At 39.7% G+C, this 18,067-nt stretch overlaps 1 protein-coding gene across 1 annotated transcript; it reads right to left on the reverse strand.

Moving 5' to 3' along the window:
- Window positions 1–246: 246 nt before the first annotated feature.
- Window positions 247–12,867, reverse strand: KLHL31 (kelch like family member 31). The gene is made up of 3 exons (XM_005506778.3): window positions 12,636–12,867; window positions 9,136–10,339; window positions 247–6,999 (listed from the first exon to the last, which is right to left on the reverse strand). Exons 2-3 carry the CDS (start codon window positions 10,305–10,307, stop codon window positions 6,267–6,269), a joined length of 1,905 nt encoding a protein of 634 aa, XP_005506835.1. The 5' UTR covers window positions 10,308–10,339; window positions 12,636–12,867; the 3' UTR covers window positions 247–6,266.
- Between the last annotated feature and the right edge of the window lie 5,200 nt (window positions 12,868–18,067).

Below are 18,067 nucleotides of genomic sequence, written 5' to 3' on the forward strand. Positions count from 1 at the left end.
TGGTAGCCTGTGATAGAGAAGTTCAGAGAACAAAGCCTCTGTGTCCTTGTGTATTACAGAATCCCAGGAACCCACGGTCCGATCTCTACACAGCCGTGGGCTGGGTAGCCCTTCAGGTCATGACGTCTGCCGAGTGCCAAAGCACGCTTTGAAACAAGCCCTTGATGTCGAAACACAGGGAATGTATTTTGATGCCTCAAACCCTCCCATATGTGGCACAACTTAATTGCTCTTCAGAATACAGACTATTTTATTTCCTTGAAATTTAGACATTTTTATTTCCAATACTGTTTCTCATACAATCCAAATGAAAACATGTTCACTCGCCAATCAGACATCTGATCTATCATTATTTCTTGTTAGGCATTTTGATTACAACAAATGACTGTGCGATCCACTGTTAAAAAGCAAGTTGATCTCCTTGTAATAACATGGAAAATATAAAAGTGGCCCCAGTGTCACACTCGATAGCTTATTGTGAAAGTGGTTTGACAGTCTGGGTGTAGCAAACATTCCAGTTGGCTGATATAAAAGCAAGGATCAGCTCGGGGCTCAGAAAACAAAGCACATTTCAACTGCAACCAGGTGTTTGTCAGAGAGTTTCACAGTTTCCTACTGGTTTTACAATAAGAATAATTTGTTTGTGCCATGTGTGAACAGTTTTACTTAAAACATACAACGAAAAATACCAACATGCTGTTATTCCTCTTAACAACAACTGCTGCACTACAAATGTTAATTTTTAAGTAGTAACATTCTCACATTATACTTGCAGGGTTTTTTTCTGTTGAAGTATGTTCCCTTGTGTTATCACAGTCCATCCTTAAAACTGTATAACTAGAAAACCTATCTGTATAAGCAATGTATCTAACACTTATAAGCCAGGGAAATGCTTTACACAAATAAGTTATATTTTGAACTTTTATTGTTGACAAAAAAACTGCCGAAGCAGCAGCCAGTGTAACATCCAGTGTATCTAAACATATATGTTCCCATTCTTACCAACAGAAATCGACTGCATATTCCTCATAAGTTTACTAATTGCCCATATTTTTATTGAAAATGTATTTTTCATTGAGACAACAATGAACTCATATTAGCCTTTTGCATGGCAAAACTCATCTGGTATTAACTGAATTTCTCACACAAGCTATATAGAAGTGCATGTATTTTCCTTTTTCCTTTAGGGAACTTCTAGGAACAGAGCTCTGGGCAGTGCCAGCACCAGCAACTCACTTTTCACCCCTTTGTTCCATCAGATATTCCAGAATGTGTGCTTTTCTTTATTGTGGCCATCAGCAATTAGATTTTTTGAATTAGATTCACAGATGGGCTTTTATGTACTGTTCACATCTGTGCATCTTCTTTGGTGCCCCGTGAGTCACTCCGTTACAGACAAGAAAAGAGAAAATAAAAGGGACAAGAGACCCTCCTCTTGCATGGAAGAGTCAAAGTATAAATCTGTGCAATACAATGCTTTTGGTTACTTATACAAAGTAGGTCATTAACAAAAGGATGAGAAGATTATTTGCAAAAAGGTCAGGACACTATAGTAGAACTATTGGTTTCAACTGCCTTCTCCAACAAGGTAGATTCAAAATTTGAAAAGGCTCTCCCAGCTTGGCTAAATTGGGCTAAAGTGGATTGAAAATTCAATTCACATGAGAATTCAAGTTATGGGCAATTTAAAATTGAGTCTTGCTTTTTCTAAGAAAGGCTGGGCCATCTCAGTTGGGTAACATAGAGAAATGTTACTTATGGAAAGGTGTGCATTGAAGTATGTTCTTCCTTCCAACATGTATTTCTCAAACATCGTTGAGAAATGGGAACAAAATCTTCTGACTGTGCTAAAGGGCTTCACCTTCCCCTTTCCACTGTCTGGAGCCTCTTGCATCTCCCATCCTGTGTGTTGCACAAAAACCCTTGAAGCGTACAGAGGATTTCATTGAGCAACCATCCCAAAGGAAATAATCCTTACAGGGAAATCTAGTCTCTAAAAAGTTTCACGTGCATGCATGGTTAGTGGGTAGTTGAATGCCTGCATGTTGGCTTTCATTGGACATTGGTGCTTGTCTGCCCATGGATTTAGTTCTTGTATTTTGATTTTCCAAACATCAGCACATGAGAATAACTGTATATAGGAGAAGTCTCACTGAATTCAAGCAGGTATGCCTGCTCATACGACTGTTTGACCGTGTGGTTTGCAACTGGAATTATCAAACCCAGCTGTTACCAGCAAAAAACTCCTCCTAAACTCAGCAGGGGTTTGGAAGGAGTTAGAACTGTTTGATCAACTAATCTAGGTTTCAGGATAATATAAAGCATGGTCTTATTCAGCCATTTCATTCATCATGTACCTTTTCCTGCAAGAACTGTCATTAAAAAATCTCAACACATAACACTTTTCAACACCTCATAGCTTTGGTTGATGCTCATTTTCTCTGCTTCCCTCTTTGACCACCTAGAAGTTGGCACTTAAGCTTACTGAACCCTTGATGATCTTGCAGGTTAACTTCAGGAAGAGATTAAATTATCGTGATCTCATCTTCATTAAGAACTAACCGCAAAATCTTCCTCTCAGCATAACTTTCCAACAGTAAGTTCCTCTCTCACAGCCTTGTAACACACTCTCCCATGCACCTACACAAGCATGAATAAATGAGAAAACAAAACATTATTACTCTGCTTCACTCACAAATCGAAGAATGCTTGTTTTCAGATTTGAATTTCTTGGAAGAACAGATGTTGACTATAAAATGCAAGGACAAAAAGGATTTTGAAGAGAACAGCTTTTTTTTTTGGTTTTGGGTCTTTTTGTTACTATTAGTATAGTATTAAAGAAGACGCCTGTAGCATTTTAGCAATTTGAATCTCATACAGTTGAAAGGCCTCTGCTCTACTTAATATTACCCTATACAGTACTTCCTAAACTGCATTTTAAACATTTCTTTTTAGGATTAACAATATCTCAAGTTCAACTGAGATGTTTTTATTAAACATCTGGAGATTGAAAATACAGTACTGGACAATGAAAGAACACCGCCCCATAAAACACAACATACAAACTATTTTTCACAGTTCTAACAAAACAAGATTGTACATAAAAAGGTCACAAATAGCTCAGTACCTTGGTATGATCAAAAGACTATTAAGTCCAGCTGATACTGTCACATATTACGGGCCAAATCCTGGCTCAATGGGCAGTTGAAGCCTAAACAAATGCTTAGAGAAAAATAATATGAAGCCACCCTGAAGTGCTACACTTATAACCACACCATTTGTTAATCCACCTAAGACTTTTGGCCTGAAGTACATACCTAATTTGTGCTATGGAAGGAACACATGGCCAGTGGTACTTGGCTCCTGTCCTAGGACACATCTGGATGGACCTGTTGTGGCCAAGGGCAGTGGAGGCTGAGGAGCAGCCATGCTTCTAGGTGTGACAGATCTGGAAGGCATCTACACCTACTGCTCTGCCAGAATTTGGCCAAGAGTTTGAAATCTTGTACATTGTATTCAGTAGTCCCAGTGAAGCTAATGGAACTTTTTTGTGAGTAAGACGAAAAGGATTTGGCCCCCAAAGTTTTTAACCCTTTAAGTAGTGAGAGAGCAGTTCCATTGCACTTAGCCCATCACTCACAAGTACCTTTCCACTCAAAACCAGAAGGTGGTTGTTGATGTATAGGAAGTGTTGGCTCACGAAAGGGGAAAGTGTACAGCAGCTTCTGACTACTCATAGCATTTTGGAACTCAGTTCCTAAAGGGGAAAAAGAGACACTTGCATACGACACAATTTCATCCAATGTCTGTCTGAGGCCAAAGTGATTGTTTTTCAATTCCTAAATACCATCTTATGGTTACCTTAGAAATACTAAAAAACTGGAGTATGTATACAGCTATAACTGCATTTGTATATGTATGTCTACGTTGGACTGGGTGCATAAGCAACTCCATCTAACAGTATTAAAATTTTACAAAAAAATATTGGAGCAGGTGGACTTTTCAAAGAGCTTCCTAAATACTTTTATAGGGAACACATGGTAGTGACTTTGGCAAAACAAAAAATTTGCTCTCATCCACAAGAAAATTTTGGTGACTGGAATGGGCAAGAATAGCACTTTTGTATTTAAAACAAATCAATCTTACTCTGTTACACAATTCCATGGTTTATTCTGTGACTGTGGATTTGAATTATTACTCATTTGAATTAAACAGGATAAGTAAATTAATCAAAACTGTATGACAGCACTAGTCTGACCAAAAGTCATTCCAATGTGGTAGATTCTAATAACATGCAGCACTCAAAACCAGAATTTGGTATTTAAAATGGTATTGTCAGGATGCAGACACAAACCCTAAGCTAGAACTGGAAAAGAAGACCGAGTACCATGGAGTTTAATCCCAACTGACAGAGTGAATTACTTCATATCTAATACTGTGTCGTGCTCATGCTGCTGCTCAACATGTAGCTGCAATAAAGCTACAAAGAGCAGAGCATGAGTCCTGAAAGTGCTTGCCTCAACAATATCTGCACTTACTGATAATTTTATAGTGTTCTCCTTTCGCAAAAGAGATAAAAATTTGCCTGTCTTGTACACATTGCCAGGAGCATACGTAGCTTCTCCTTGGCACTGGAGCCCGGAGGTGTCAATGATAATCTGAGGACATTGCACGTGAAACCTCTATGAATTGGTTAAAATGAGTGAATTTCTACCATTTTGGTTATATTAAATCATTTTTGTTCCTTGTATTGCTTCTTTCTTTCCCCAAGAAATGGATATAGACATTTTGTGTGGCCTTTGGTATCAAATTCTCAGGGGATATTATAGGCTGCATACTCCTTCGGCTCAGGGAATAGCATTAGATTTCATGCTTAACTACCCCACTGCATGCTGAAATTAGGAAGAAAAGTTCTTGAACAGCAATCTGAGTTGAGCAAACACTTCACTGTACTCACTGGGAATACTTCACAGACTTCAATAAGCAAAGCATTAGTCTAGCCTTTGGAAAAACATGAATAAAATCTCCTCAGAAAATAAATAGGACTGTAACAAAAACTCCAAAAGGAGGTACACAACGGTATGCCCAGGAAAAGGTTAATTTGGGTGATTTTGTGCCTAGAGCTGCTAGGAAAGCAATTAAGGTATCTCTTTGGTACTGTTATGGAAAGTCTCTTGGATTTCATCCAGTTTTCCCGCGATCCACCATTTTCCTCACATATGCCCTACTCTTAAAGGCAGATTCTGCAGTCTTTCTTTCATCTTTGTTCCTTACTTGACTGGGAATTTGGCAGAATAATACACCATCAACCTTAGGTCCTCTTGGCATGAGCTCAGCTTCCAGATTTTGTCCCTGCTGCAGCAGTCCTAGCTCCTTGCATCGGTGAGAACCTTCTTGAACAAGAAGGTAACCTGGATGTACATTCCCAGACAGATGGAAAGACCAGGAATAGGAGAAGACATACTGACTGGCCTGCATGCCTTCCACCTGGAGTGACAGGAGAGTCACCCTGGTGTGAGGAGGAGGTGGCACCCAAGACAGCCCTTGCCACTGGCCCATAAGGCCTACAGGAGCAAAGCTATTTTGTGGATTCAGGTCTTGAAAGCCATGTCAGGGCATCAGATATGAAAATTAAAGGGTTTCATGGCAGAAAATAGGAATCTCTTCTAACTTCTGAAGGAGAAAATGTTTAGAAAGATTTTTTGTGAATACCACTACCCCAAAAGGAAAGTATGCATGTGCCATATACAAGTTTTTCCTTCTGTTTGTCAAAATAGAAAATGCTTAGAAAATAACATGATGACATGGCCCACTTCTCATGCATGCTGAGATTTTCTAATAGCAAGATCTGATTTTCATTTTGGGTTCTGAAAGCATGTAAAACTCAATATTAAAAAAGTCTCACAACAATCTTCTGAAGCAAGTTTACTCTGTTTTACAGGTAAGGAAGCCCAGGCACAAAGAAATGAAATGATTTTCCATGAAATGATAACAGAGTGAGTCAGTGGCAAAGTCAGGAAAAAAATTCCATCTGCAGTCATGGTTTAACTCTTCCTGCTAAGAAAATTCAACTTATCCCTAATACGCTCTTTCCCGCCACCTGTCTTAAGATCACGAAAAGTGGCCAATTTGCACCATTAGAAAAAACAGCACTGTTGCAAAGCCAATGATTTTTTTTCCATGTAAGCACAAAAATGCTATGTAAAGGGCTAATTATACTGCTGTGCTGGTAAACATTTTTTACTTATTGCTGGTTAGACCTGTATCTAAATACTGACTGGGACAGAAGAGACTGAGCTGGCCCTGGACTCCCTTGTCTTGGTGTTGGGCATGGATATCGTACAGCAGGATACGCCCACAGTGGCCTCAGGCAGCTCGTCCTCCTCCGTCCATTCATTGAGATCCGGGTTATAGCACTGAATGCACTTCTTATATTTTTTCTCTATTTCATTCCAGCCACCCACTAAGTAAATTTTCCCATTAAGGGTGGAGGCACCAGCCGTACTAACTCCCGTCTGAAGTGGCGCCACGTAACTCCATTGCCCTGTGTAAGGGCTGTAACACTCCACAGGGAGAACGTCAACCCTTTCGGCTCTTCCCCCCAGCTGAGAACCCCCCATGACATAGACCCTTTCCAGAAGGGACACTGCGCAGTGCCACCCCCTTGGGGTGCTGAGGCTGGCCTTATCCTGCCAGCTATCTTTGCTGGGGTCATACATGCACACCGAGCGAGAGTAAGCGTTGTTAATGTAACCTCCCGTGACCAGGATCTGACCATCCACCACTGCACTGGCATGGCAGCACCTGGGCACCTCCATGGACGCCTTCATCTGCCACTGGTTCGTTGCAGGCACATAGCATTCGACCGAGGAGAGGCTCCCCTCCGAGTTGCGACCACCCACTGCATAAAGGAGGCCACTGAACACATTCAGGCTGAAGTGGGTGCGTCGCTGACTCATGTTTGCCAGGTGAATCCAGGTGTTGAAACGAGGATCATATCTGAAAGCATTAAAAGAGAGGGTGACTGTCTCACTGCTCTGCTACATTCTACAGTCCTGTCTCTGTCCCACTCCTGCTGCAGCTGCAGCGTTGCTAAAGTTTTAATTAGTTATTTAGCCCATTAGAAGTCTGTGGAATGAAACTGGTATTCTTGGTTAAATTTCCAAATAAATTTAGGTTTTGATTTGAGAAAAATGTGTTTGTATCGTTAAAACCTGGTATTATTTCAATGAAGTAAACCTGACTCTCCTGTAATTTGATTTTGTAGAATAATCTCATTAGAATACCGGAAAGATACCCTTTCAACACACAATATAATTATTTGAAGTTTTCTTGCAATTTACACCTACATCACAGATGTCAAAATCTACTCAAAGTGTTTTAAAATATGTTCAGTGGTGATTTATACTTGCATCTTTTTAGTACTTTCTAACAGTATGTGTTCTTTTCCTGTCACCCAAATGGAGTAAGAATTACGTGTAAAGAACATCTTTGTTTTCTAACACCATTCCTCTCTGAAATTACATTATCTGTCCTTGACATTTAGATGAGCAATTTTGAAATAGGAAATAGCAAATTAAGACTCTCGAAGGAGTTGAGTGAGGTACATTAGCAGGCCCATCCATTTCTCCTGTTGCATTCTGAGGGGACCAGAGAATCACACAAGAAAAAGACTACGTGAAAGTAAATACTAATTGTTAGCTGTCATTAACATTGTCATCTGCAGCTCTGAAAGCAGGTCCACAGACATACCGATGTGAATTGACATGCCTGCAGTAAACAGCAGAACAGAGAGCAGAAGCCATTCAGCTGTGGACCATGAGGATTCCCCCACCTCCTCCCCACAACCCACATTTGCATCCAGCACACAGCTCCTTCTGACAATGTAAGGCAGAGCTTAAAGTCAGATGATCAGGAGACCAACAGCATCATCTCCTTTACATGATACATTTTTTTTTTACTAAGTAGATTACACAATAAAAATGATCTAGAGAAACGCTCTACAGAGGGATCTAGACCAGCTGGACCAATGGGCAAGAGATTGGCTAGGTGTGCCAGGAGAGGTTTAGATGAGATATTAGGAAAAAATTCTTCACAGAAAGGTTTGTCAGGCATTGAAACAGGCTGCCCAGGGAAGTGGTGGAGTCACCATCCCTGGATGCATTTAAAAGGTGTGTAGATGTGGTGCATAGGGACATGGTTTAACGGTGGACTTGGCACTGTTAGATTTGTGGTTGGACTCAATGATCTTAAAGGTCTTTTACAACCTAAATGCTTCTATGATTCTTTTTTCATTAACTTTGCGTGTTGGTTGATGTCTTCAGGAGAAGTTATCTGAATGTTCCTTCTGGGAGCAGAAAAGAAAGCATTGGTAGGACTGTGGCTGTGTATTGCCATTGAATGTCCATAGTCTGTTCGTAGATAAAAAGCTCAGTTGTCTCACCTCCAACATTGTCAGCTTTTAGGTTGAAAAACCTAGTACCACTATTGCATGTTAGCCTACGCACTCTTCTGATCTTGCTATCACCAGTGCAGTCCTTGGATGACTACAATAGGAATTTTAATATTTCAGAAGTGAGGTACTATTTGGAGAACACTGTAGATGAGAAATATAGCCTTCAAGAGACAGTGATATTTTTTCTAAAATATCCATAAATAACAAAGGTAAAATATATGAATTGTAGTATAAAAGCTGTCGAAAATATGGTGGATGGTGCACAGAAAGTCAAGATTATAATACTTAAAAGGTGTTTTTCAGAACTTTCTGTGAGGCATCAGAAGCCCTTGAAATTTAAGGAATCACCTTGTCTGATTCAGTGCATTTTAATCATACTTCTGAACATCCCAGAACTTCCTATTTACATTCCTATTTATTTCCTCACTTGGAGTAAATTTTCCATGTCTTCTTCACTTCACCATGTGTAACCATGATGAAGTTTTTGCATAATTTCAAGTGCATGTTTCTGTTCATTCAAACTTTAATACAGATGAGCATCCATACCTCCCCAGCCCTGTCCCCTTTCTATTTAACTGAGCTGCACATGTGCATGCTGCACATCACAAACCAGCTTGGTCTATCTATCTGCATTGTGTGGAGTCAGTCTCTCCATCCCCTTTAAGGAAATACCCAATTACCTGCAGAAATTGCTGACTGCATGCTTGGCTTGGTTCCTGGCATCATTCTGGTCTTCTCCACCAGCCACGTAAAGAAATCCATCCATCACTGTCACACACTGATTAAAACTTTTAGCAGGCATTTCACTCAGCTTCTTCCATCCTTTTTCAGGATCTCTGTATAAGATGTCTCTGCTAAGAGACTTTTCTGTTAGAGCAGGGCGTCCCCCAACAGTAACTAAGACTCTGAAACCTCCACGGATCCTTGTTCTTCTGGACTGCAGTGTATTCTGGTGGTAGGGAAGCAAATGGTAGTTCATGGCATCCACTAACAGCTTGTGGCAGTCCGCATCTTGCATCATTCTTGGCACAGTTTGAACATAATTGACAAGGTCTTGGGCTGAGATGGTACCGAAACGGATGTTACCTAAGAGATCAGCAGCAAATTTAACTCTTTTTTGGTCAAATTCCAGCCATTTTATCGCAATCTGGAATGCAACAATTTCAGAAGGCAACTGCAAGTCATCATCTGCAAGAAGTTCATTAATCTGATCAAAAGTAAGTTTTAAGAACTGATCGGTTTCTGAAAATTCAATGAAGTTGTCTCTAATAAACTTGTGTGCTGCTTCCTTGGTTGTTTTTAGTCCATATGTTTCTGCAATATTGGCAACATACATACAATTCTCAACATTGATTTCTTGGATTAGGAAATCAGAACACATCTTTACAAGGGTGTGAATCTGTAGATAAGTTGCTGTGGAAATAATGCTACCTATCGTATAAAGTGAGAGAGTAAGTTTCCCAGTGTAAGCATAGGTGATAACAGTAGCTAGACCCAATGGGGATACATCATTGAGGTCTACTCTTTGAGTGGCCGGATCTTTCTTTAAGATGTTGTGAAAGTACTCACTGCTTGAAGCCATCACCACCTTATGAACATGGAAGGACTTGGTTTTGGTACTGATAGTCAAGTCACAAAGAAAATTTTCTTGTCTCATTCTGCTTAGACCTTCCAAGAGATTTGGGCTATATAATGGGTCAGAAACTTCAGATGAGATGCAGCTGAAACCATTTCCTCCATCTAAGAGTCCATTCAAGCCATTTAGTTTACCGAAGGGGCTGTCTTCCACAATTATAGTCATTTCATTGATATCTGCTTTGTTTTTCTTCACATTCTTCTTCTTAGGGGCCATGACTGCAATGAAATATTACAGCCAAGAGCTTGCTAAAAATAAAATCAAAAACATTTAGAGCTACACCGCAGTTATGAAATTTAATAGCTATGTGATTATGCAACAAATCTAACCTTTGTTAATACATAGAAATGCCACAAAAACAAAACATACAGCATAATCTGTCTTCCTAAGAACAATTATAATGCCCGAAATGGTAATGTGGTTGCTTATTCATAACAATGGATACTCAACTTGTGAAGAACACACCTATAAATAACAAAGTTTTTAAAAATAACAAGGTCTTAAAAGTAACATTCACTTGTTATCACCACATTTAAAGAGTTAAATTCTCTAGATGAGTTTGCCAGAGTGTATAATTTTGTAAATATATATTTACATTAGCCAGGCTCTAGATCCGAATTCATTTGTCTGAAGCATAGGAAAGATATGGGCCTCCAACATTGTTCATCCTTATTCCAGGGCTAGTACAGACTTACAGGTGAGTTCAGAATTTTAGCAGGAAATATTATGAGCGGGAGAAATTATTAAAGAAAAAAAGCAAGATAAGATGTAGAGACAAAGTGATTTTTAGTATGATGTCATGTTGATTTTAGGTTTAAGATCTCCAAATTGCTTCCAGGTTTTTGTAGCTTTTGACCTTCTAGTTTGATGATATTCTGTTTCCCTGGTCAGATTCACAAATATCCTCTATTCATAGCACAATTTGTTTGCTTTTCAATATCAGTAATTTGAATTAACAATCTTGCTTTTAGGATTTTGAGGCGATTCAAGGAGAAGAGGTCTAACTTTCATTTGAAAAAAAAAGAGTCCTGCAAACTGCAGCAGGAAGTGCTGTTTTGAACAAGTTCTTTATGTGTGAAGGTTAATAATCACTCCCACAGATTTATGTTAGAACAGGTATTTGAATTAGACATGTCAACTCTAGGCAAGCTGCATCTTTCAATGAATTGAGGAAGCAAGATTTTTTCAAACGCGATGCGAGATGCCCCCTAGGTAATTTTCAAAGGAGCTATTTCAAACAAATATGTGTATATGCAAATATACTGGAAGGAAAGCACTGATCTTCAATAACACAGTTAAACCAGAATTGCTGAGATCAGCAAATAGATTCAAAAATAGCATTTATCTCCAGTATACCCATTGATTTTTAAACAATTTTTACCAGCTAATTTTCTTATGATCCTTTCACTTGTAAAAACCAGAACCTGAAGAAATACTACTTAATGATAAAACAAATGTCTGGATTATTTTAGATCAACTTGATAAAAAACCTCCAGTAATATTTCAGTCTAAAATCTCAGCACATCAATTTTTCCTTAAGCGCACAGCACATAAGAGAATGGTAATTTAATTATAGAAAGGAATGGTTGCTGCCTGTGAGCACCAGGACTTTTTTTGCTGTGGGGTGACGACCATGTGCGGAGCAGGCGAGGGAGAAGGCCATGTGTGCCCGAAGTGTCAGCCTGTGCTGACGTGAGCTGCGATTCCCAAAATGTCGGTGTGCCAGCGCGGGGTCAGCTGCCACCCAGCTCCCCCCGCTCCGACTGCATTCCAGGAGCTGCATCTGTTGAGACCTATCAGACTCACCTCCCAAAATAGCAACCTCCCAGCCGCTTGCCATTTTAAGACAGGTTCAATCAAAGGTATAGCTGGTGTTTTAGTATATTTGGTTGTCTAACATAACTTTTGTTGCAAAAAAGATATGATATTTTAAGTGTCATGCATATTTGTTGGCATGGAATAAAAGCACAAGACTTTTGGATGTCTTTGTGTGTTATCTGCATAGTTATAGCTTTGCATATTAATAGCCACAACTTTACAGCTGGCAAGGGCATATTCTTTTGGTAGTTATATTTGTAGTCCTAAATATTTTTAGAGACCCATAACTTAAAAATTTTAATACATGCAGCACTTACTGTTTATTGCCTCACTATGTCATTGCAGACCTTATTTAAATACGTGACATTTTACACTGTCTGTTCAAAAATGTCCATTCTCCAAAGTTTTTTTCCTGAAAAACTCTTTTCCATCAGCAGAAATGTCACCAGCTAGTTTAGCATATAAGCATGAGCGACATGACATGCCAAACAGATGAAACAAATCAAACTATCCTATAATAAATCCCAGTTACTAAATTTTAAAAACCCTGGATAATTTGTTTTTCTGTAGCCATTTGCTTTCACCTAATTTATTTCAGGTTAAAAACAATTCATGCAGAAGGACACTTGGGGTCCCAAAACCATGCATTCAACCAACCAACCTTCCCCCCTCCTTTAAATTGTTACTTCTAGCCACTAAAAAAGTGAGGAGTTACAAACCCCTTACCCTCCTCAGAAAAGTGCTGTCCCAGAGCTGTTCAAGAAGTTGTCAGTGAAAATGCCTCTTCTTTGGAAATGAGAAGACAAAAGGAGAGAAAACGTGGTAAAAAAAAGAGAAGAGAAAGATCAGAGGCTACTTTATAAGTCCCAGTTTGTGGTTCCCAGTGTGACACTTTGCTGTCACAGCGAGCGAGAGATGGGAGCCTGCGCTCGGGTGCTCTTTAAAATGACCCCTCCTCTCTGTGCCTCGCTCCTGCCTCTGCCCAGCACCGGCAGCTCAGCTTCCCCAGGCTGCCTGGCCCCCAGGACCGGGCACAAGCCTGGACCCTGCCAATGAGCAGGTGCAAGGGAGGAAAAGGGGGATAAAGTGAAGATGGTAGATCTACAATAGGTAATAATTGTTCTACTTAAGTGTAGGGTGAACCACTGGGTTCTCCATGTCAAAGTCTGGTGTCTGGTCAAAAGCCAGTATGCTCAGGGAAGGGGACAAGTTTAGACTGGACATATGGAAGAAATGTTTAACAATGAAGTGCTGAGACACTGCAACAGGTTGCCCAGAGAAGCTGTGGATGCCCCATCCCTGGAACTGTTCAAGGTCAGGTTGGATGGGTCTTTGAGCAACCTGATGTAGTGGAAGGTGTCACATGGAAGAGGGTTGGACCATTCTGTGATTTTATTATTCTGTGATCTAAAATAACCAGTAGGAAATGCCATAGAAAAGCTGGCACTTCAGTTCCACTTTTCAGTGCTTAAGTCTGGGCAGAGGGAAGGAGACCAGCCGATGGGGATTCACAGCCATGTCCTATTTCTTGGAGTTAGGTTACTGCTTCCATAAAGACTTTCCTCGGCTTTCAAGGACACTGGCTCACATCCCCTGATACATTTGCAGAGAGATGTGAATTTTGATCTCCTGTCTCTCAAGAAGGCATCCTAGCATGTGGGTTCTACCATATACTGGAATAGTTTACCTCCATCTCTTGGCAGTCAACCTCAGGAAGAGTGTAAAACCAAATCTTCACATCCCAGGAGAATTTCACCCCATGGAAGAGATAAAAGAGATGTTAGTGACTGCATGGGAAGGGAAAGATATCAGGGGAAGTGGAAGTCAGAGAAAGGGAAGATTTTCCCTTGGTTGTACTTTGTGTAATGCTTAATCTGGTAGGAATATTCCTATGCCTCAAATATACAACTCAGTATAACATCAATTTAATAAGTAGGATGACATGTATCATTAACGTGTCTCAACATATTTTAATTTACCAGTTCAATCTAATTATGAAATTCTTCCATGGACAATTATCCTCAATTTTTTGAAGCTCTGCCTTAACAGCATGAGCTATAATGATTTTTATACAAATAATACATTCCCTGTTGTGCTTCATGAGTTTTAAGAATTTGTAAACATCAATTTTTGTAGATAGAACAGGCATGTTTCTAAAATAAGACTCCTGGACATATACATACTAGAGAACCTGAGTTACTCAGTGTTTCTTTTTCTAACATCTCATGCTCAGACTTTTATCAATTTTTATAATTTTAAGAGATCCTACAGAAAAATATCTTTTTTTTTTTTTTTTTCTTTTAATAATGGGGATACTTCTTCTCCAGGATGACTACACTCTCATGATCTATAGAAAAGAAAAATTATTCTAATTTTCAAACCATATCTTTAAAATCTACTAGCACACTGTAAAATAAATCTAAGTCTTATTCAGTCTCTACTAACGTGCTTCCAATATCCTTATATGATTCAGTATTGAAAAAGACACACAAACAACAATGGGGAAATATCCCCACTGAAAATACAAACCTAATTTTTACTTTCTGGAAAATACTGAACATGCTTTGAGCTGTGTGCTACAGAGATAACCATGCTATGGACATGCCTCAACATCTCAATGTGTTAATGCTGATGCACTCAAATCTCTACTTTAGTTCTGAAACTTCAGGTGTACATTAAGGCAGAAAACAAGAAACCTTAGTTACTTGGTCTTCAAGACCAGAGGACAACTGATAGCTTACTTGGCTATTACGTGGCATGTAAGCTGGTCTTGGAACTGGTCATTTGCATTTTCCATCAATGTGCACACAACAAAGTCTTTTAAGAAATAAGCAGTACTGAGATTAGCTGCAAATCATGATATACTTTTAAAAATCAAACCTTGATTTAATAGGCTTTTTGCCTTTCAGATATTTTTAATATAATTTCCTTTATCTCTTGAAAATAACCTGGTGTCTTTCTGATTATTTCCTTTACAATAGCATAGAAATGAATGACTATAAAATATTTTTAAATTGAATGAAGTCCTTTCAATCAAGTTATGAATTTTTTTTCAGCTAAAAAGATGGGGTAGAACATTTTTGGCAATGTCTTAAGCCTGTCAAGATGTATCTTTTTAGGTATGAGTGAATCTTGGGGTGAAGCTATTTAATTTGCTCCATAATCAGCTGGACTGCATAAGTAACTAAAGACAATACTATCAATCCATGCAGCAGCAGCAGGTCATGTAGTAATATCTTAACATTTTTTGGAGAAAAAAGTGTAAACATTTCAAGAGATTTGTTCTTAGGCCAATGAACAAGAATAACTGTTATTATTACTTCCTCCATGTGCATGATCCAGAATCTGCAATAGGGAAAGTTCTGCCATCGGCAAAGACAGGCCTTAAAGCAATTATAACCAACCTTTCTAGTCCATGCACAACCATTCTTGCATTTTTCTGGAAAACATAAAGCCTTTTCTTGGAAGTCAGCATACTTTGATTTTTTGGTGTAATGCAAGCGTCACAGGCATGGCCACATGGAGGTCCACCTTGGTCAACTAAAGATGTAGATAAAACTCAGGCTCAGCTTTAGATCGTGACTGCTTTGTTTGCTCTGAGCTTTTTGGATATCCTTGGCCAAATACTATGCACCCCCCAAAGCCTATATTTAGTTTACTGTAATAAAGTAATGAAAACCATTTTTCAATGCATTAATCTGAATGTATTGAGTAATCACATCAATAATGCCTTTAGGAAGGCTGAAGCTCCTTATGCAGACTGGAGATGCTGTGAAAGCATAGTGAGTATCAGTGGGAACTGCAGTCTTTTCAATACAATGGAAAAGAAACATGCTTTCATTTTAAGCTAATAAGTAAATACATAAACTCTTAGGATTTAGGATAAAATATACAGGCCTTGATTTCACAGAAGGTGATTTTGAGAAACTATGTTCAGCAAGACACCCAACCCCAGCTGGGTCACTCACACCTGCTCCATGAGGCAGACCACCCCCAGTACCCCAGCACTCGCTCCCAGTTCACTGCCTAGTTTTGCCCAGCCAAGCTACTCACATCAACCCGTGTAACTTTCACCTAGCTCCTTTCATCAGCTCTTTTTGGTTTCACCCTTTCCCCAGGAACTCACATGGTCAGGCATGGAGAGCACCCTGGGGATGATATCATAAAAGCATAAAATCACAGAGTCATAGAATCATTTTGGTTGGAAGAGATACTCAAGATCATCAAGTTGAATGGTTAACCTAACACTGGCACTAACCCATGTCTCTAAGAACCTCATTTATGCACCTTTTAAACACCTCCAGGGATGGTGACTCAAACACTTCCCTCAGCAGCCTGTTCCAATGCCTGTCAACCCTTTCTGTGAAGAAATTTTTCCTAATATCCAATATGAACCTTCCCTTGTGCAACTTGAGGCCATTTCTTCTTGTCCTGGTGCCTGTTACTTGGGAGAAGAGACCAACACCCTTCATGCTACAGCCTCCTTTCAGGTAGCTGCAGACAGCGATAAGGTCTCCCCTCAGCCTCCAGACTAAACAGCCCCAGTTCCCTTAGCTGCCCCTCAAGACTTGTGCTCCAGACCCAGCTTCATCGCCCTTCTTTGGTCAGCAGTATTGAAGGACCAGGTAAACCTGGAATTCTTTCCTCTGCCAAAGTTATAACAAGCTATGTGAGAAATGCTTTAGTTAGATATGAGCTGGAAACATTTTTCTTGTTATAGGAAAGTTTTTTGGTATTTAAAATGTTTTCTTCTTCTTCACTGGAAAGAAATTGTGATCTTTCAGAATAATTGGGCAGAATTGCAGCAAAATTTTCCTCACCCTCATTCCAGAAAACACAGTAACTCGATAATTAAGGCTTTCAAACAACGTATGGAAAACCCAGCTTCAATGACATAATCTATATGACAAACTAAGCCTCAACTTCCCTAGTCAAAGATGACTTTAACCGTAATGTTGGTGTGGGCTGAATCTCTTCCATGATTTCTTCTGCATAAATTCCACTTTGTATAAGTAATTCCATATCATTAGGGCTAGAAAAATAAAAGTAAGTAGTTGCTGGAGAGCCAGTCTGCAACAGGCACCTAGATTGTTTTTTTTCCATATCCAACCTGAGTGCTCTGCCTACTGTATTTCTCTACAAGTTATTTTGGTTTCTCTACTGATAAATTTGCTATATGCTGTGCCAAGCTGTAATAAGATCTATTTTGCAAGAGTAGTAACACTAACGTGCAAATACCAGACTTCAGCCTACTTAAAATCCTCCTGTAGCTCAAACTGGAAACAATCTTTTTAACACTTCCACCAAACACTGCTTTAAAGAGTGAAAGTTGTTCTATATATCTTTTAAAATTATATCTACATCAACTTCCCAGGAAATACTGCAAGTTTTTTTTTATGAGGGACTCATTCAGCTTGGAGTCTTTCAAGCAAGTGCTCAGCCTCAGCAAGTTCCATGGCAGAGATCCTGTTTCCTCAATGCAGTTTGCACAGCACCAAAGACTCATTCCCTACGCTATGTTTTTTGTGACCTTAAGTACACCACAGAGGAGCCATGCTGAAAGTTGCAGGGCCCAAAAGCGCTTTCTCTCTCTCTCAAAAAAAAAAAGCATTAGCCATCAGGCTGTAAATAAGGCAGGACAGAAAGGAGAACAGCTTCAACTGGAGCGCTGCCTTCACCTGCCAGCTAGGGCTGCAGGAACGTGCCTGTGGGCACCAGTCACATCTTCACGGCCTTGGCCTTACTACCCCTATGTGTGCTGTCGTACTTAATGGTCGCTAAGCAGCCTTACAGCCACACAGAGGCAACAGAAATGCAATGAACCTTAGAATCACCTATAAGGAACCCAACCAGTTCGCATGAGCAATTGCAAATGACTCTGATGCCAGCGATGTCCCATATACTTCCCAGTGCACCCCAGGGGCAGGGACCTCTCAGGGCTTCTCCACACACCTGTACTGATGGACCTACTTTGCACACTGTGTATTTAAATAAAGTTGAAAGAGGTAGAAGAAAGAAAAAGCATGTAGTCTTTATGATTGCTGATAGTTTGGTAGCAAATGACCAGGTCAACTGCGGCTATCAGCAAACAGACCAGCACTGAAGAGCTTTGGGTCAGGCCCTCATGGCTGCGCTTGCCTTGGTGACAGGAGACCAGA

The sequence above is a fragment of the Columba livia genome, chromosome 3, assembly GCF_036013475.1.
Source record: "Columba livia isolate bColLiv1 breed racing homer chromosome 3, bColLiv1.pat.W.v2, whole genome shotgun sequence".
Taxonomy (NCBI): domain Eukaryota; kingdom Metazoa; phylum Chordata; class Aves; order Columbiformes; family Columbidae; genus Columba; species Columba livia.